Source organism: Dermacentor andersoni, chromosome 4 (genome assembly GCF_023375885.2).
Source record: "Dermacentor andersoni chromosome 4, qqDerAnde1_hic_scaffold, whole genome shotgun sequence".
In the NCBI taxonomy this organism is placed as follows: Eukaryota; Metazoa; Arthropoda; class Arachnida; order Ixodida; family Ixodidae; genus Dermacentor; species Dermacentor andersoni.
This window is the reverse complement of record NC_092817.1, coordinates 110,925,493-110,945,748: the sequence shown is the minus strand read 5'-3', so window position 1 is coordinate 110,945,748 and position 20,256 is coordinate 110,925,493. Positions and strand designations below refer to the sequence as shown.

The window sequence follows — 20,256 nt, the reverse complement described above, 5'->3', positions numbered from 1 at the left end:
GACAGTCGTCATCATGCCTCCATGATCATGCGCGAGCTTGGTAAGCGAGTGCCGTCGGAGTTTGTGGCATATAGCCGAAGCAAAGAAAGTCTGAGTTACCACTACATGTGTTAAATAAACGTGACATCTGGAATATGGTGTGTCACTACACTGCTCGTCTGCTGTTCGCATTACCTTCGACAGTCATCGTGAGATACGTTCTGCTGCAATTTTTATTCTCTGTTGCTTGCCATGCAAGTCATACTAACAGAATATATACGCACGCAATACTGACATGCTTAAATCACATGCTATCCTATAATAGCAAGTCCTATATGGTTGTTGAAATATGATCATAACATTCATTTGCAAGAAGGTATTGTTTGACGGTTGTTGGACGAAGGTACCTGTTTGACGATTACGAAACATGATAAAGCGTGGTGCAGCTGCTCTTCCGGAGTAACTGCTTGTCTGGGAAATGAAATCTTTCTTGTCCGCAAGAACTTTATCTAGCGAGTGGAATTATGAGCCGAAGGTAAAATTTGCGTTCTACACTGCCGCTTAGTCGACGCCGCATTTCGATATCGTGCTTCGGTTCCAAAGCTGGAAATACTAGTTTACTTATTCGGCGTGAGCTTTCGCGACTGAGTCAACCGTGATCGGGCCCCTGACAACAGCAGCTGTGGTTTTATGAGAGGTTCAATAAAATGTTTGCTGGCCTTATAATGCTGAAATAGTACAGAAATATCACCAGGAAGAAAAAAATGGATGTAGTTAGAGAGAGTCATGCTGCGCGAACACTCAGCAGGAGCAGGAGTAACCGAAGTAAAATGCCGTTATTTCAGCCGGAACGTAGCAGACGACAAAGGCGAGTTCCCCAGCTGACGTCACCGGAGAGCAGTTAGCACTGTCGCCGTCGGTCGCGCACGAGGCCAGTACTGGGCAGTATTCAAGATGAACGGGAATCAAATTGCCCTGCTGTTAGTTTTGAGTTGACGCGACGACCATAGTCCACTTGTCTGCTTTAACTGCGCCGCTGCATCAGCCGACGCGTTTTTCCCGTGAATTTACGATTTTCCCTACCCGACCCCTTCCCATTTTCCCTTTGTTTATTCGCACCTCCGCAGGAGCTGGCTACTGAGATCATTCTGACGCTGGGCCAGGCATTCGAGGTGGCCTACCAGCTCGCTCTGCGTGGTCAGAGCGGCAACGGCACTGCAGCGTCGGGTGGACACCAGGACTCGTGCCAGCGGCTACCGCAGACCAACTCTCACCGGACATGACAGTTGTCAACGAGGTTCTGAGCTGTACAGAACCTCACATCAGACGCTGTCACACGTCATTGTTCCACCATCGCTGCACCTTAACGGCACGCTCGAGGTAGCGGCCGCGTCGTCTTGTTCCCATACCGCCGCACTTCCGGACGGCGAACAAAGCGCGGACAACCGAACAAAGGGTGAAGACGGCCTGGAGACTCTCGTTTTTCGTCTCAGCGTGATCGCAGCCCGCTTGTAAAAAAGAAAACGAGAACCGCGCACAGGCGCGAGCCTTTGCTTCAAATACCGTGTCTTGTGCATGTATGAAAGAAGCCCTGCTTCTTATCGGTCACGTGAGCGTGGCCGTGCCTTGCGCGGAGTGATGGACTATAACGCCGTGGTGCTTCGGAGAGCCAGTGACAACTCGGTGGGCATAGAGCAGCCCCTCGCCGCAACAGCGGACTTGCGTGTCGGATTTGTGTGTCGACTGCCGTGGCGTCAGGACACGACGGACGGGCAAAAAACAAAATTGGATGTCAGCGGTCTGTGTGAAGATTTAGTGATCGGTTTTGTTCCTAGGCGCTGGTAAGGGAGGAGTGACGATGTTATGTTTTAGCGCCGTCCGACCTGTGCGCATCGTTGGGAGTTTTTTGTTCGCCTGTTGTTAACGGAGCCACTTCTGCGCGGCTGGTGAGAGTGGCACTGCGGCTGCCCTCAATGCGGGTCTGCCACCGGCGCGCCATCTTGGAAGCGACAGCGCCTGTTCGTGGACCACGTTATGCTTTCGGTACGAAGTGTGGGGCCGGGCGGCCCCGAGGTAACGAGAACTGCACGGCAGCTTTGCCCAAGTCATGACATCTGGCGACGTGGCGACGACGAATTCCGGCTACGTGAAACTTGAGGGGCTTCGCCGGAGAAATCATCTACCGTTTGTTTTAGATATAACTGGAACGCGCGCGGCAGTCACCCTACCGGGACGGGATGATTTCGGGTCGCGGTGGTGGCGATGACTGACGGCAGAAAACAGCTGCTGGAACGCAGTGGCTCATGCCAAGGGACCTGTAAGCTGTACCGCTAGTACTACAGCTCGTGTGGTCTGTAGAACACTCCCCGTTATAACTATAGGGGGTAAGCGACGGGGAAGGGGGGGGGGGGGGGGCAAGGAAAGACCGCGACACCGGATCGATATATATACAGTCGACATCGTCACTGCTCGCGATACTCGGGAGCCTACCGAAAAAAATGACATCGCTCCGCTGTCATTTTCCCTGTCGCATTAATTTTGCGAAGCGCATATAGGGTTTGTCTCCCCGATTTACTTACGCCTTGGCCTCTCCGGCTTCTTTACAATGGTTTATATGTTTTACCGCTTTCGCGACAGTATTTCTTCAGCCTTTCATTTATGTGAAGCTGGTGAACTATTGGTTGCACTTTTGTTCGACAGGCTGCATCCTTGAAGACATTTAGTCCGGTCTTTCGCTTCGCCCCTCCCCGCTCCTTCTCCCCTGTACTCGGGAGTGCTTTCTCGGACCACCAGAAGTTTTTACATCCCTGGAAAGTTTGCGTTTGCATTATATGACGTAGCACACCAACGTGGGTGTCTGCCGCGACCAGATGTAGCACGCGGTGCCGCACCATGCGTGCGATTGGCGGTCGGCCCAAATCCAGCTCGTAGTTCGCTAAATGAATGCGGTCTCTGATGAGCAGCGTCGCGCCGAATGTTTATACGTGAAAGCGCTTACGTAGGTAATATATCGGAGCTTGAAGCGTGGCGCTCTGCTGTTTCGTGCTTAAACGAATCTGTGATGTATTTCTTCTAAAGCAGGTTGTGTATGCGAAGCGCAAGTGGTCGATGGCGTCCCTGTTTCCGATCGTCCGGAACCTCCTTTCCCCGTATTGTTTTTTTTTTATTTTTAGAGATTAGTGCACTTGCGCTGACGTTGTTGCAGGCAGCCCACGCTCAAGTATATGGTGCCGCGGTGTCCCCTAGCGAAGGTTCGCTGCACTAACCGGTCGCTTTGTAGAGGCGCCTGCAACACCGTTTGGCGGGGGTTGTGTCGTGTATACCGTTAAGTTTATGTGTTAAGTCTCGCTAGTTCCGCGTGGAGTCGGTGCGAGTCAACCGCACACTGGTTGCATCATAAGTGTACGAAGACCGTACATATAGCGTAGTCGCTTGCTCCGCCACACACCGAGTGATCACTGCCGCGATATACTTGGCCGCTTCGGGCAAAAAACGAAGCTGAGATAGGGGATGCATTAGTAAGTACGGGCGATCATCATCGATGTTAAAGCTTTGAAGCTGGAAAGTCTGAGTCATCATGCAGTTAGTCGTCTTAAGGTTTGCACTTGCATCCGAAGGGCGAAGCTTGTAGATCTGGTTAGACGCCGCGGTACCACGTGATCTTCATTACTGGTTGTTCACCAGTGGTAGTGATGCACGGGCCTACTAATACGGAGTGCAGCGGTGGTTAAACGTTGTATTAATATCGCTGCGAGCTTTTTTTTTTCCTTTCCCGCGCTAGACGTCCTTGCGTTTTTAGTATACGTCAAGGCCGACTTGTGCAGGCCCCCTTAAAGAGACATTGAAAAATGGTGCTCGCAAGAACAGTGCCAAGTTGCAGCTATACGACGCCGCCGCTTTTCTTTTCCACTCGCTGGAAGAGCGCAGGTTTTTATGTATACAAGGCGAGATGCCCCGGCCGCCTCGACGGCCGTGGTGGCTTACGCAAACTAGAGGCGCGTTACGTTCCAGCTAGGTTTTTGATGTTGCGAAATAACTTCGTGAACTTTGTACGAGAGCCATTTTACTTGTTCGCGAGAGAGACGGGGAAACTGCGAGACTACGTAAGTGATAAGGCCGCATTTTTGTATAGCGCAGAGCTCGTTTCTCCGAACGGCTTTATGACTCGGTGCGTGACAGCGCATTACATGTCGAAATGATCAATCTTGCCGAAGCAGTCAAGGCCGGCTTCGATAGAACTCTCCGCGCTTGTGATGATATATGCGTTTATACGGTGCAGTAGCCAGGTATGGCCAAAGAAGGTGAACTCTTCGCGCTTTTCTAACGCAGTGAGCGGTCGGGTGAGGTGATTGTCCGTATGGAAAGTTTATTTGTATATTAAGTATGGTTGGCTTGTCACTAGGCACTGCATCAGTTTGATCAGCGGTATATCAGTGCGGGAACTGATGAACGTAAGTCGGCCGCAACGCCCGGGTAATTTTCGCATCATCGCGTCGCTTATTCGCACCGATCATCCCCCATGTCCTCGGTTGTTCGACCAACGGCACGTTTTTTTTGAATAAGCCGTTCTGGCGAAATTTACTTTCTGCCGCGCTAGGCAATTTCCGAAGTTATCTGTACGAACGCGTGCTAGAAGCCATCGTTAATCTCTACATTTTCGCCGATGTCCTGTCCGAGAGCGGCAACGTACAAGCGAAAGCTTGTCGAGAGTACTTGTATAGCGTGGCTCATGTAATCGTGTTGTGTAGCTAATTTTAGGTGTACAGCTTGCAACCGTCGCTCGAGGGGGAGATGAGATTTCGGTACTTTTTTTTTTTTTTTCTGGCCAACAACTGACAGCAGTGTTTGAAGTTTCGAAGGATGTTTTGAGAACCTTTTTGTTATTTTGAATTGCAAGTGTACTAGATAGCCGCGCCGGTTTTATACCGGCGATGAACAAACGACGTAGGGTTGTTCTCTATTACGAATGGACCGCCCCCCCCTTTTGCGGGCTTTGTATATTTCTCCGGGCTGGGTTTGGGCCGTTGTTTCTGCACGTGGCACTTCGCTTTCAAGCCGTGTGTGCGACACTCGCTGTGAAAAAAAAAAAAAGTTTGTACGCAAGGACCTTAAGTGCGGCGTTCATAGAAATATCTGCGGCCACCCCTAGTCAGCCCTTGGCGCCCGGCGTTAATTAATTTTTCCTCCCATGTTTTTAAAGACAAGGCGACGTGGTCGCTACTCGACGTGTACGATATTCTACTTATACATATTATACACATACATACATATATAAATAAATATATATATACACATTATACATATTAAGATATACTTGCACGCGCTGCAATGTGACTGGCGCGTTATGTGATGTATAGCGTCATTTTTTTTTCTTTTTAAGACTTGTATACTGTAAGAATAAAGTGACACGTGATTCGTGAAGTTGGACTGCTGAGCTGTGTACGTGTGCTTCTTCCGTCTCGCACTTAAAAAAAAAAAAAAATTGTGCTTACGTGCAGTTGCCGATTTTCACTGTCAGAACAAAATATATATAGAAGGATAGCTTCCTTTAAGGATGATTTGTTTCTGAACCTAAATTTATTGACGCTTGTTGAAGGAGATGGGAAAAAAGCACCACTAGCTCAGTTCAGACTTTCGATGAAACATTTGCTGAGATATTTTTCACGTATTTAGCCAGAAAAGACTCTTGATTATGATCATTGCAAATGAATTCAGCGTTAAGAAATGAAGGATGCACCTTCATTTTCTTAAATTCTGCATTAAAGCTTCAGCGCCGGCTCCAAAGCGTGACGTCACCGATGTTTTTTTTTAAGTATTTCTTTTTTCATATTTGGGCCGTGCCGTGGCAAGAAAGAACGGGATCCGCTAAGTTAAGCCTTCTGTTCCTTTCGAACGGAACGTATAGTTACTCTGAAACATTTACCTGCATCCGAGAAGCCGCCGTACATCGCTCTCAAAAATCCTTGAAGTCAACGTGAGCCGGTGCACCAACTGCTGGACGGTTTCATACACCTGCCGTTCACTTTGCATCTGCTAGGGCCTACCAAGCATCTCAAGGTAAGGGTGTGTGTGTCATCGTAGAAAGGCAATTCACTAAGACAGTCCATTTCAATGGCGTTCTTGGCTGTCTCTTTACGTGTAGAACTCTCAGAGCTCTGGAACGACTGCTCGGTGGTGATTATGTGGAGAGCGGTATAGGGTGTACCTGTTCGCCGCCGTGACACAGCTCTCTGCTGCCGAGCAGGGTGTTGTGGCGTGCGCGTATACGTCCTGTCCGTATATACGTATACCGCCGCTTGCATCTTGTGCGACACATTCTTCGACAACAACGCGTGGGAATGTTTTTGGTGTGTTGCACACTGTTTTCGCGGGATAACCAGTATGCGCACGAATGATTACGTTGCTGTGCGGCGCCAGTAATGTGCCAGGTAGTCGGTCGTTGCGATAATATGCCCCTGCGCACGCTGCTTAAACCGAGCGTCGCGAAATGCTGCCGCAAAGGCTACGGCGGTATTAAAATGGTGATACGCCTATACTTGCTAACCGAAACTGTCTACAAAGAGAGAAAGAAAAAGAAAAGACCCGTTGATCGGACATGGTTGAGTCGAGGCGTTTAATGTCGCGACACACTTATTTCCCACGGACGCATGGTTTCTGGTCAACGTCTGCAGTTTTAAACAATGGGTTTTCGGTTAACGTCACGGACGTCCTTGACAGTCAAAGTAAACCAGGAGCCTCTCGCTGTTGCATCTTTAACAGGCAACGCCTCTAGTGGTCGACCATGAAACGATGTGGTTGAGTCGGCCAATGCAACCAGACAAGTTTTGAAGGCTGTACCGAACAGACTCCCGTCACTTGCACTGCCGTTTATAGTTTCGCTTCTGCAAGTTCTATACTCTGCACGTCAGAGCTTTCAAACTGACGTCATTGTAAGGTGCCCTTTCACTCGGCATTGGACGCGCACCGGCCTTCTGTTGCTGATTGGTTCGGCGCGCGCGTATGGTGGTGTCATAGCTGACTTCAAGAGTGGCCGCATTGTTTGCACCATTTGCTTGGCTGGCAGTTGCCCGTCGGCTTTCTCTGGTATACGGTTTCGAAGGTTGGCTGCTTCGCGGTTGTGCGGAAACCGGAGTCGAAAAGGCCAAGACTGGGATAGATGAACGCAGCGCAAATTTCCTAATTTCATCACCCCACCTAGTTTTCTGCCGTCCTCGACTGCGCTTCCCTTCTCTTGGCAACCATTGTGTAACTGTAATGGTCCTACGGTTATCTACCTTGCGCATTACGTGGCTTGCCCAGCTCCATCTTTTTCGATAGAATGTCGGATATTCCCGTTTGCTCCCTGATGAACGCCGCACTCTTCCTGTCTCTTACCGTTATGCCTAACATTTTTCGTTCCAGCGCTCCTTGCGCTCTCCTTGTTCTCTAGCTTCTTTGTTAACCTACAAGTTTCTGCCCAATATGTTAGCGCCGGTAGAATGCAATGATTTTACACTTTTCTTTTCAATGACAGTGGTAAAATATCCCAGTCAGGATTTGGTAATGCTTGCTGTATATGCACGCCAACCCATTTTTATTCTTCTGTAAGTTTCCGTCTCATGATTAAATCTCACGAGTAATTGATCTAGACAAACGTACTGCTTCACAGACTCTAGAGGCTGACTGCCGATCCTGAATTCTTGTTTCCTTGCTACGCTATTTAACATTACATTTGTCTTCCGCATATTCAACCCCACTCTTGCACGTTCTCGGTTAAGGCCCTCAATCGTATGTTGCAGCTAATATCCAGTGTTGCTGAACAGGACAGTGTCATCTGCAAAATAAATTTGCTGAGGTATTCGCCGTTGATACTCACTCCTAAGCCTATATTCTGTAATATATTCAGTAATAAATACTTTAATTAGCGTAATTATGTTAATTATTCAATTTGATTTCTCGTAGCAGTAACGGCGACCTCATCTAGTAATTTGGCTCAAGGATTAAATTGTGCTATCTGCCGCAGGCAATTTTTCTTTAAATTTGGTGCAGCTAAGAAGAGAGAGGGAGAGAGAGCGAACGCCCTTTATATGCCCTGCTTGAGTTGGTTTATTGCTTTTGCTCCATGTGCACGCTAACATGGGGGAACTTTGTACAGCTTACTATAGAGCTAAGCGACAAAATAAAAACGTAACCACAGCCCACAGCCGAGAACAGCGCAGAGATACGCAATAGACGAACATGAACAGTGCACAGTCTTGTTTCTTTTTTTCGTTTGCGCTTTTTAACATTTCACTAACTCAATTGTTTCTTTTCGTCTTTGCGCAACGTCTTCTTTTGACCGTAATGCGCACACCACATGGTGCATGCATAATCTGCAGTGAGCTATATATACGAGAGGCCGAACTAAACGCTTCGTGGCTGAATTGTGTCTTTCTGTCTTCCCGTCATGCCGACAGGTGCTTATTGCAACCGGAAGCCTGAGAGACTATGCGTGTGGTGTTGTGTCTGTTTTAGAGCGAGTAACTATCGTTGGGTCTCTCGCCCCTTTTTCGTGGTCGGTGGTAGTCGGGACTTGTTTCGCCACCGAAACAAAGGCGCCCGTGAAAAGGGCGCCTGCTCCCGCGCATGTGCACTTGCAGGGCGCATTCTTCACCGAACGCTAATATAACACAGCTCTTTGAGACGCATGCATTTGCTGTCGCGCGAGAGCTTTGAGCACGGCCGGTCTCGTGTACGCGCTCCTTCACTGCAGCGCGTCTCTTCTGTGTCGGTTATGGCTTGGAGTTGCGTTCACGAATGCCTACTCAGCACTGATTGGAATTACTGATAGTCGTGCATGTAATGTCTGCTGATGCGAGGAGAACATTGACCACTTATTGTGCCATTGTCCTCAATTTCAAGCACAAAGACAATCTTTGTCCTACACATTGAGAAAATTAGATGATCGTCCTCTGAGTGAACAGATAATTCTAGAGCACCGTCCCGACTGATCATCAGCTCATAAGGCAGTGAAGGCACTTTTGTGTTTTCTCAGAACTTCTGGTTTGCGCGAGCGGCTTTAACTCAAGTGCTGTCCGTCCACGTATCTACATCTTCTCTCTCCCTTCTCTCTCTTGCCCTCCTCCCATTCCCCAGCGTAGGGTAGCCAACCAGACTATTGACTGGTTAACATCCCTGCCTTCCTGTATTCCTCTCTCTCTCTCTCTCTCCTTCACTGCAGCCGTACTTTGGGGCGACGAAACGCTTGGATGCCGTGGCGGAACGCTTGGGAAGGATGGCCCTTCCCCTCTCCCTCTGTGGTGGCCGAGGGAGAGGAGGGCGGCGGTCGCCTAGCACGCGGGCGCTCGCGCCGCTGGCACACATGACGAATCGGCTTGTTTGTATGTCGCCACCTAATACTATGCAGCTACACGTGGGCCGGTTAACAGCCCTGTTCTCTGAGGATTTACGCAACGAACAAGCGCTGTACTCTAACATCTTCCGTCTAAAAAATAGCCCTTTCAGGCGCGTCATTCCTTTCATAAAGCGAAGAACCTTCTAGAAGCGTTCGGCTATTCCCTTACGTTGACAATTATCGTCGATGGTTTCTGCTCAATTAGGATGGGAAGTTAAACGTGTGCGGTTTATTTACGGCCCTTGCAAAAAAAAAAAAAAAAATGTGAAGCAAGTGTTCGAAAACGTCACGCTGTCGTTATCAGCTGTTTCTTATATGTCACGAGAGAAACCTATGTACGCCACAGCAGGTTTACATTTGACGGAAATGGGGTGCTTGTTATGTGTGATGCGTGGCGAAAGCTTAACGTTTTTGGGTTACGAGCATTGCAAATAGTTACTGAACCCTCGTTCTTTTCTTTTTGTATTTGCATGCGTTATATATTAGCGGTTCGTATACGTTTCCGTGTTGTCCTCTGTTGACTAAGCAAGGCACTTGGTTCATGTCTGGAACAAAAAAAAAAAGAACTTAATTATAGCGTTTCACGTGCCAGAACCATGATCTCATTAAGAGACACGTCGTTGCGGGTGACTCCGGATTAATTTGGACCACCTGGGCTTCTTTAAAGTGCACTTAAATCTACAAGTACACGGATGTTTTTCCATTTATTCCCCATGGAAATGCGGCCGCCGTGATCGGGGTTTGATCCAGCGACCTCGTGCTTAGAAGCGCAGCACCAAAGTCACTAAGCAACCATAGCAGGTACTTGGAGAAAGTAAAGGTCAGGTTATGGGGGATGTGTAGGAAATCTCCAAAGTATGTGGGTTAATTGCGGCATTTTCAATAACTTACGTATCCCAACGATCCGGGACCTTTAAGCGCGTCTTACGAACGGCGCAGAGTTTGGCCCGTTACTCTGAGGGAACTTACAAGCGCCACCGAGATCATATACACGCTAAATCTGTATGCGAAGTCAAATATGTGCTGATCACGTACAGTCTTCGTGTATATATACATATATATGATAAAATCCGGAGAGCATTGAAGCACCTCGCACTACACTAGAGTTACTGTATATATGCTAGACCTTTGGTTACATACACTACATGAACTCTACATTACACCACCGCGCAGCGCCATCTTTCGAGCAGCTGTGTGCCGTTCTGTTCTTAGCCACTGACGTCATGATTTCCCCCTGCTTGGCTCACGCATAACTGATACTGTGATATATTGCTATTTGCTTAATTTGTTCGTAAATGTGATAATCTACTTCTCTGCAGGATGACATATCTGGCTACACTGTGGAGACATAGTAATTTGAATTCGACATCCCAGTCTTCCATCACTAACACTCCGGCTTCACCACATTTTGATGGGCAATGCAGTGAAAACAGATGGCGTAGTAACATGGGGGCTTAAGTGTGTAATGAAATCTTGTTCAACACAAAAGTTACACTGTTTCAGTTATACTTTCTCACATAATTTCCACTGTGTCTTGCGATTAAAAGCTCACTGTATTTATTTTTTTCTTTTTGTGTAGATGTTAACTCGAGGCGCTTTGGTACTGACTTCTGAATGCAATATAGGCGTTTACAACTTTGATGTACTTTTCTTTAACTAGCTTTATAAAAAACGAACTCAGGTCACTGTAACCTTCAAACGTGAGTGACGCCCGCACAATTATTGCATGATCTATGAGTATTTTGACGTTCTTTTACGGTAACTTGTAATCATCAGGATGTTGTTCTAGCTATTCTTTAAGTACTCCATCGCTAATATGAGTCGAAGTACCTGAGTGGTGCTTGTAAGTTGTGGTACGAAAATGTGAAAGTAAGCAATTAAAAAAAAAGGGGGGGGATAACACTGTGTATGCCCTACTGTGAATGCGCTGAGGGGAGCAATAATACACGCTATAGACCAACTATAGAGCCATGTAGTTAGTGCCGGAAACAGGAGTCTAGTAGATCGGAAACCGTGGAGTAATGGTGGAGTTTAAAAAGACAAATGAAACACTTTATTCTTGAAAAGGCTGGTAGTATTCTGCCAGGCACTCTTGATAAAGATAGGTGCTTGCCACTCAGAAAAAAGCGCCCGAGGTGTTTGGGAAATTGTAAAGATTAGCCGCTTCAAAATTGTCGTCGCAAATCGGAAGGTGTGTAGGCGGCAAACGCTCAGGACCTCGCGGTGTTTTCGATGGTTCAGCTTTCTAGGGTGTAAGTATAGGGTCGCCGATAAGTGGTTCTTACGGCAGGCTTGTTGGGATTGGCTTTTTTTACCACCTTTTCACTATCCAGCAAGTATGAAAAACCAATTGTCATCGGCGCTTTCAACTAAAGTGTATATAGGCAGTTACTTAATACATTCTAGGCGAACCCACCATAATAGGATGTTTTGTACTTCCGCTCTTGCCAGCGACGACGGTGTGGTCACGTACGATTATTTCCTCTAGGCAATGTTGCATTAAGGGGTAAGAAACATGGCGGTTATACACTGGCCAAGTATATATTACGCACAGTGTTTCGGTGATTCCTGCTCCTAACACCAGCATTTGGACTGCATGACGTTTGATCAAGACTACGCTGTCCAGTTTCCGCGGCCAAACGACGACGTTCATTCAGAGCGCAGCCGCACTCAACCGGAGCTAGGCCGCGTGATTTATGGGCACGACACAACCTTCTTGCACACCCGCTGCGAACCAAAAGCTGCACGAGCTCTTCTACAGTACCTGTAGGGGACAGATTTGAGGCTTAACTCTTGTCTTCTGTCTGTGTCCCTCTCTTACATTCCACCCACCCATTCCCCATGTGTAGGGTAGCAAACTGGACAAAGGCTGTAGTTCACCTTTCTACCCTCTCTCTTTCTCTCTCTCTCACTTTCATTCACCCTCCCATTACCCATGTGTAAGGCAGCAAACTGGACAGACTGTAGTTCACCTTGATAATCTATCTATCTATCTATCTATCTATCTATCTATCTATCTATCTATCTATCTATCTATCTATCTATCTATCTATCTATCTATCTATCTATCTATCTATCTATCTATCTATCTATCTATCTATCTATCTATCTATCTATCTATCTATCTATCTATCTATCTATCTATCTATCTATCTATCTATCTATCTATCTATCTATCTATCTATCTATCTATCTATCTATCTATCTATCTATCTATCTATCTATCTGTGTCTGTCTGTCTGTCTATCTATCTATCTATCTATCTATCTATCTATCTATCTATCTATCTATCTATCTATCTATCTATCTATCTATCTATCTATCTATCTATCTATCTATCTATTCTTTCTTTCTTTCTTTGTGAACCGATGTGAAGCTAGGCTTGAAGCGTCGATCTTGATGGGACATTAAAGGTGTCGATCAACAATCACTGCAGAGAGCACTCTTGTTCCTTTTTTAACGGCGTGCTTTGACACAGACAGAAGCGTCACAAAGCAAGCAACTCAACAAAGCGAAATACGCGTGCTAATCGTAGGTGGACTTTATATAGTCTTGGCTCGTCAAAGGAGGGAGATTGAATGCCAGAGTGACTCACCAGAAGGAAATAAGACGCATCTAAGAAGGAGCCGCGCGCTTTGTAGGTGCACCCACTTCGTTGCGCCCGCACCGGCTTATTTACGGAGGGAGCCAGGACGGAGTCCCGTTATAAACGGACCAGGGCCGTGCCAACATGTGGAACATTGTTTGCGGCCATGCGAGCCTTTTATTCTTTTTCTCCCTTTCTCATAACATCGCAGGTCAAGATGCACGGTTCAACGCTGACGACTGGCGCTGAGTGGTACGCTTCCAGTGTCGCGAACCATCGTAAGCGGGCCGACGTGCGCCCGTAGTTCTGTGCAGCACTGTCTAGGCTGCCGGGCGCTGTTACCGAGTTGCCACGGCGTCTGGTTTATCGCCGCTGTTGGCATTCCTCTGCCTTGTTTCCCTGTCTTGTTTCGAAGAAACCCGAAGTAGCTGAAGTCCCGGAAGTACGTGCTTACGTGCATACTTATCTTTTAATCATGGCGTACTGTAGAATTTTGGTCTTTTCTAATAAAGCAACGTAAGCAGAATGGTGGATTGATAAAATGAGATATAACAATCAAATGGCTGCAAGAAGGTGCTTATGGAGCACAGCATAGCGTTGCCACGTGAAGCTGTTCGCAACCGTGTTCTATACAGTATAATGGACGTACTTGTATTTTACCGTGTCTTAGGGCCATTACTGCACTCATTTACGCTCCGTTGAGGCTACCCGACGTGGATCTCCTCAGAGCCTCGGTCTCTGTACGGTTCCCCGGTAACTGTGCAGCGCTCTTTCCTTTTTTCCTGTCCCTAATTTCGCTTCGCCTTTTCTTCCCAACCGCGAGTTCGGAGGTATACTGCACACGGGAGGCCCGGCGGCCGCAACGGCGGCAGCAGAAAAAGCCTGCACAGCTTTCGTCGAAGCGGCCTATAGTTCCAGCCCGCGCGCGCGTTGGCGTTCGGCGATGGCGGCTGTGGAGACGCACGGCCCGAGGCCCTACCACGCCTCCTCCGATCCCGGCCGCTTTCGGGAAAGAAAGGAAGCGGTGGCGGGCGAAGGAGAAGAACCGCGGGAAAAGGCGGGTTTGAGCCTGCGCGCGCACACACACACACGCGCGCGCGCGCGCTCGAGCACGCTGCGGATGTTCGCATCGTGGGCGGAACGACCCGGGAGGCTCCCCAGGCGATTTGGGGCCGCGGACCAATCAGAGCCGTCACTCTCGAGGGAAGAGATGTAACGGGCAGGCCAGCCGCCGCCGCCATGGCGCCGCTGCGCTGCTCTCCTGCGCGGCGCTGGCTGCTGCTCCCTAGCCGCCGCTGCTGCAGCCGCCGCCGCCGCCGCCAGCCGGAGTGGCGTAATGGCAAAGCGAAGGCGGAAAGAAAAAAAGGTTCCAGGGAACTATGTGTAAGGAAACCGAAGGCTAGTCTGCCTGGCGGTTGCTGTATACCGTTGTAAAGCGGAGAAGAAGGAAGAACCGAAAGGTTGTGGAAGGCAGTCGAGAAAACGGGAAGGCAAAAAATAAATAACGACCAGGTTTCCTCGCTGCGCGCGCAAGCGGAGTATACGGGTCAGAGCATGGCGGGGGTCAGCGAGGAAGATGGCGGACGCTTGACAGCTTCATCGCCATTTGGACACGGGTCATTTAGCGGAGCGCCGGCCGTGCGGCCGTGCTTTGCCTTTTTCCGCGCGCACTCCTGGCTGGCTGCCTGCCTGGCTGACCCTGTGTGTTACGCTGCCGGCCCGCCCCTATAGGTGGCCAGGTGCCGCAACGCCGCTGCACGCTCCCGTGAGCCCAGATTTTGTTTAGGTTTCTTGTTGCGCGTTTCTGCGCTCCCGCACGACAGCGGAAGCTCGGCGGACGGCACTAAGGGAGTTGCGCAGTGGTCAAGCGAGCGTGCCGGCGTGGGAGGCGGACGTCTGGCGCGGTGCCCGCGGCTCGTGAGCGAAGGAGAGCGCGTGGCCACTGGTCCGCGCGCGCGAGCGCCGTATAATCCCATTCACGCGGGCCCTCTCTCGAGTTGCTGCCCAATTAAGCGGGCTGAATGGCGCGCGGTGCGGGAGGCGGAGGGCGCCGTGAAGACTCCTTCCGTTGGTTTGGGCGCGAAAGACGGCGCTAGGTCGCGACCTTGCTTCGTTAGGGAGTCTTGGCGCTGATTTTGGATCGTCCCTCTTCTTCGCAATTAGACGTTATCGACTCCCTTCTCCCTTTTTTTCCCCTGCTTGTATGCTGTCTCGATAGCGAATGAATGGCAAACACGAGTACGAGAACGATGCATTTAAGAGAGGGAGAAAGACGCATGTAATGAAAAGGAAAAAGAAAAGACGAAGAAGTCGTGTGCAAGGAGACGAGCCACTATCCCGCGGCAACGTATAGGGGCATGGGGACGTTGAGAAACATGGGAAGTGAGGCATCGTTAATACGGTAAATAAGTAAAATAGGGCTGTATATATGCGCAGCAGGCGCAGACTCATTATGCATCCACTCGTACTGTCTAGGGCTACTCGTAACATCGCAGACAAGTTTAGTAAAGCGATATAGTTGATGCACGTTCATGATTGCGTTCATGTTGCTCTTCGTCCTTCTTTCTCTCGTCGTCTTTCGTTCTTTCAGTGCTACAACTCGGCGGCACACAGTCACAGTCGCAGACAAGGTTCGGGCATGGTGAGCAGTTCTGTGTAGTCCAGCGTCGTAGGTCAACTTGAGGCGGGCTAGACTGCAGGAAGACGTTTCGAAGAATTACAAGAGCTGTGTACACGGAGGCTGCGACTGAAAGCGTGATTGCGTTAAGAAAAAAAAAAGAACGATGTATATTCCATACCGTCTTCGGGATTAGGATTGTAAGCAGTTACTAAGCAAAGGCATGTATCAAAATTGAGATGGCGTGACTTTCAGTTCGATACTTTTCCAGGCTTTGACAAAAATGTATATTTTGAGACACAACAACGTCTGTGATCCTCATAGCTAGTGCGCCACAGGCCGGCCACCATCATGTATAAAGGTCGAGAGACAAACATTTGTCTGAGGCTACTTTGACTAGTATTATATTCGGTGGAATATGAACGTATGTAGAGGAGAGCCTCGTGATGCGTGCGTCTCCTATTTCACAAATCGGGCATAACGTTCTTGTGCATAGCGTTTCCGATGTATACCTGATACTCTCTTTTTTCCATTTCAGCACACTTAAAAAAACAAAACAAAGGCTTTATCTGGGCTTGATTTCGCAGCTACGATACGCGGCAATAAGCTGAGGCTAGCACAAAGAAAATTTTCAACACCAAAAATATGATATATAACTTTACATATATTGTCATCAGGCCACATATGACAATAGGGAAATTGAAGACAAGCAGTGTGCATTGAAGTCGTCTTTACTTGTCGCAAATACTAAGACTAGCACCCCTTTCTAGAGATCGCAAAACGAGAAACTTGCAGCGGCAAGATGCTCGCGTGTATATATAGCTCGTTGAGACCAAGGAAATGCAGACAAAAAGAAAAAAAAAAGAGAGAGAAAGCTGCTTCCGATCAGCTCTAAGATAGAAAGCGCATTACCCTGCCCCACCAACCTCCTTAGACTCGTCTGACGTAAGCCAGACAGCGCTTCATAGCTCGGTACGCGGCACCCCTTTGTAGTATAGAGACAGACTTTCTTCCTTCTAGACGAAAAATAAAAGACAAAGGTAACAAAATCTAGCCAACGCTCAGCAGCGCGCGTCTACGTATGCACGCGTACGTGTAGTATATATATACACAGTTACAAGGGCCCTCCGAAGACAGAGATACAGGGGAACAGGAGCATAGGTAACGCGACCCGTCTCTCGACACGTCCCAGTAGTATACATATACACACACGCGCCCGCTCACCGAGGGGTCGCTCCTGCCCTCTCGACAAGCGAGGCCACGCATGGCCGCGGGTTTTTATTCTTACAGCGCTGTCCGGGGCTATTCCGGGCTCCCCTCCTTCGCGGTCCTACACGCGGAGCCTTCGCGCTCCTTCTCCGCGTCTCGCGGTTCAAACCTGCCCCCCGGCCGGTCGAGGCCGAGCCTTTTTCTTTGACTGTGCGTGACGTTAGACGAGAGGGTCGTTGGCTGCGTGCGCGGGGTCCCGGAAAACTCGGCCGGGCAGACCTTTCGCGGAATCCCCGAAATGCCAAGCGTCGCTGCGCGCGCGCTCCCCGTGGGCTGGCCTGGCTCGGCTTGGCTGCGTCTCGGGATCGCCGCTTCAGTGGGGACCGCGCGTGGACGCAGTCGCGTCCGTGTGGGAGATGTCCCATTTCTTCGCGAGGAGCGACCGCACCTGTGAAATAGTGCACTGCGGGTTTGCCAAGATCTTTGGCGTGGATACAGTATAGTCAACTGTTAAAGGGGGCACGCGTGTGCATAGAGCAGATGCGAATTTTCCACTCTCGCGAGCGCACAATCGCTCGGCGTTGCAACAGGTGACTCGTATTTGGTGTCGCTGACACCTTTCCACACACTTGTGCAGTGCACTGACATAGCTACAGCCGACTCTTGCAGCTAGAGCGCCAGCATTGTGAGATCCGCGCAGTACAGTGTTATCCGCAATCATGCACCGTGTGCTGTACAACGTCGAAATTGTCGAGGGTGTTGACGTAGCTCGTGCAGAGCGCGCGCTCGATTTTGCTCGTCTAGCGGATACAGTCGTGGAGACAGGTATAGTGTGGTGACAGGTATAGACAAGCAACGGTGTAATCTGATAGCTAGCGCTGGAAAAGCCAGCGAAAGAGCCAGAGTTTGTTGAACTGCATGCTTGGGACCGACTCCAAGCAACAAGGGTATATTTTCTACACCTTGGTCAAGTCTATATATCGAGATATGCATCCTTAATGTTATGAAGGAAAAATAAAACAAGAAAATTAACAGAACTCGGTGATGCCTGCAATCCTGCACTTGCTTATGAAGTGACACCAATGCTCCCAACTTCGTGCAGAACTCCCACGTAGTCCAAGGATCACAGCTCACGAGGTCTTCCGATAGCACGACAGGAGTAGCTGCATGCACGATGTATGGTGTTTTTTTAAAAGCATTCCTACCGCATTGCTTGCATACAGTTTTACATCGTCTGAGATAGGAGAATGACTTCCCCGTAAGCTGTAAGTTAACGCACAGCGGTTTGCTGTCAAGGTTCAATTGGACTTTGAAAGCATTATCCTATTGTTACTCAATAATTTTTGCGGATTAAAATGTGTGCACTTTAAGGCAGTCTCTGAAACACAGAGTATAGATTGAAGCTTGTGGCGACGCTAAGCGCAAGACAGAACGACGTTGTTTGTTCAATGCTTCATGACGTGCACATGTCTTGAGCTCATTTGTCTGAACGATGTCTCGCGCCTCAAACTTGACTGCAATGTGGTGATATCCCGAAGCATAAAGGTAGAAAAGGCCATCAAGCGTATATTGTCAGAGATGAAGTACACAAAGACACCCGGAACCGACGCCTTCACCGACACCAGACCAAAAGTGTTTTCCTCGACTTTTCTTGACAAGCGCGCTGCCTCCCACCACAGAAGGTTGATAGCTGGTACGTGGCAATGTTATTGGCGGCGAGGAGTTTCGGAGTCGCCATCTATCGGAAGCGCCTCGCTGGCGTAGAATGAGGGATCGCGCGGCGCGCTCCTCATAGGTTTTGCTGTCAGCGATCACTGAAAACACCACGCGCGAGCTCTCCCGGACATTTTTGTAAGTACTTTCGAAACGAGAGAAGTTTTTTACTGTCTAAATTATAATCTTGGGCAAAGTGAAAGCACAGAATCGTTTACAGACGCTATCCCTTTACCGAATACGTACAGTGAACGCCGCTGCGCGCGGTCGCCGCGATGGAGTCTCCCGAACCGGCTTCTTTCGTGAAAGGTAAGTCAACGCTGAGAGCAAACTATGTGAAATATGTTCTTGTAGCGTTTGTATAACTAAATGGAGCGTAATAGAATGAAGCCTCAATGCAGCGATCGCACAGATTCGCAGCGACCGACTGCGCGTCTGCATGCTTGTCCGCGCACAATGTTTTGCTTTCGCTGCGTGTGCGTTTTCGAAACCGTGCCATGAGCTCTAGGCCTCAGAATATGAGCATTTGACAGTATACAAGCAATCATTGTTGCGTGGGCGCTATCAGAGCTGTTCAAAAATAATTTCATCGTAGAGACTTCGACACCTACGGGGTGGGGACTGTGATGTGCCTTCGCGACGATTCAATCTTCTTTTTTTTTTCTTCTAAATTCTTGGACGTTTCAATATTATTTCTCGAGTTGCGTCGCACTGTGTGTTTATCGGTGTTCTCAGCGTGCGATTTCCCGCTGCTTCTTTTTTGTAATCCATTGCATTAATTCGTAACACGAACATGACCATATGCGATGCTTTTTTTTAATGTGCTTATTACCGCCCTCTTTCCACTCCAGTGAACTTGCCAGTATCTATAGCATCGACAAGTTCATAGACCAAACCGTCATGACATTAGTCGGGCAGCGGACTCGGGCGAGCGTCTCAGTACGCGTTTTCCGAACATCGCAGACCCGGCGCTGTAGCAGAAATCTTCCTCGCGTCTGTGCTTGCTTCATACCCGAGTTGTAGCCGATGGCTGTTTACCGGTTCTAAGTTTCGCGAGCCAAGCTTCACCGTTGTTCTGCGGCTACGTGTGAATAAGGCTGACACCGGGCTCCGTTGCGTACGTCCGGCACTGCGGCACCGAGCAGTAGCCTAGCATGTTGCGCGCCTTCAAAGGCAGCCACTACCTATTGTAATACTTTCAAGCATTGTAAAGGAAACACTCGAAGCGGGAAAATCTCGCCACTAAATGAGGACTGCAGCGCACGAGGGAATTTATACTCACGTTTTCAGCTCGCTTCGGCGCTCCCAAAGCAGCCGACGCGGCCGCTATGTCCACGTGATCCCTAATAGCACGTCATGCCGACGGTGGCGCCAGCTTTTCCAGTGGTGGAGCTCGAGGCCAATATACAAGCGCCGGCGAGGAGTCGATGTCTGTGACTTGGCAAACGTCATTGAGCTATTTCAGCAAGAGCTTACATCTTTAACAACACGTTTCTATGGCAACGGCTATAGTGGCTCGCATCGCGAGGTGCCCCGCAAGCGGAGACACTTCGAGCCTCTGTAGGGCGTCATGTGTCAATATAAGCCGACTATCATAGACACCTTTATTATAAGAGAACTCAAACTGTACTTGCTTCCCGATAAAGCGTTCCTTTTTCTCGCTTCGTCGGAAGCGACAGCGGCCGTCGGCGAACACTCCAGTGCAATCCGCCCGCTTCCACTCCGTCGTCTCATATATACATATCCATCAACGACAGTGCCGAAAGCAGCTCCAGCGAT

At 49.0% G+C, this 20,256-nt stretch overlaps 1 protein-coding gene and 1 long non-coding RNA gene across 2 annotated transcripts in view; both read left to right on the top strand.

Moving 5' to 3' along the window:
• LOC126537466 (uncharacterized) overlaps positions 1–5,411 on the top strand; it is a 119,474-nt gene extending 114,063 nt beyond the window's left edge. Inside the window, exon 17 of the mRNA XM_055074276.2 lies at positions 1,107–5,411. Coding sequence (XP_054930251.1) covers positions 1,107–1,262 — 156 coding nt within the window. The 3' untranslated portion in view covers positions 1,263–5,411. The remainder of the gene's footprint in view (positions 1–1,106) is intronic.
• Positions 5,412–5,800: 389 nt separating this feature from the next.
• Positions 5,801–13,464, top strand: LOC129386395 (uncharacterized). The gene is made up of 2 exons (XR_008613787.1): positions 5,801–6,036; positions 13,150–13,464. It is a non-coding gene; the product is annotated as an uncharacterized lncRNA (long non-coding RNA).
• The last annotated feature ends 6,792 nt before the right edge of the window (positions 13,465–20,256 follow it).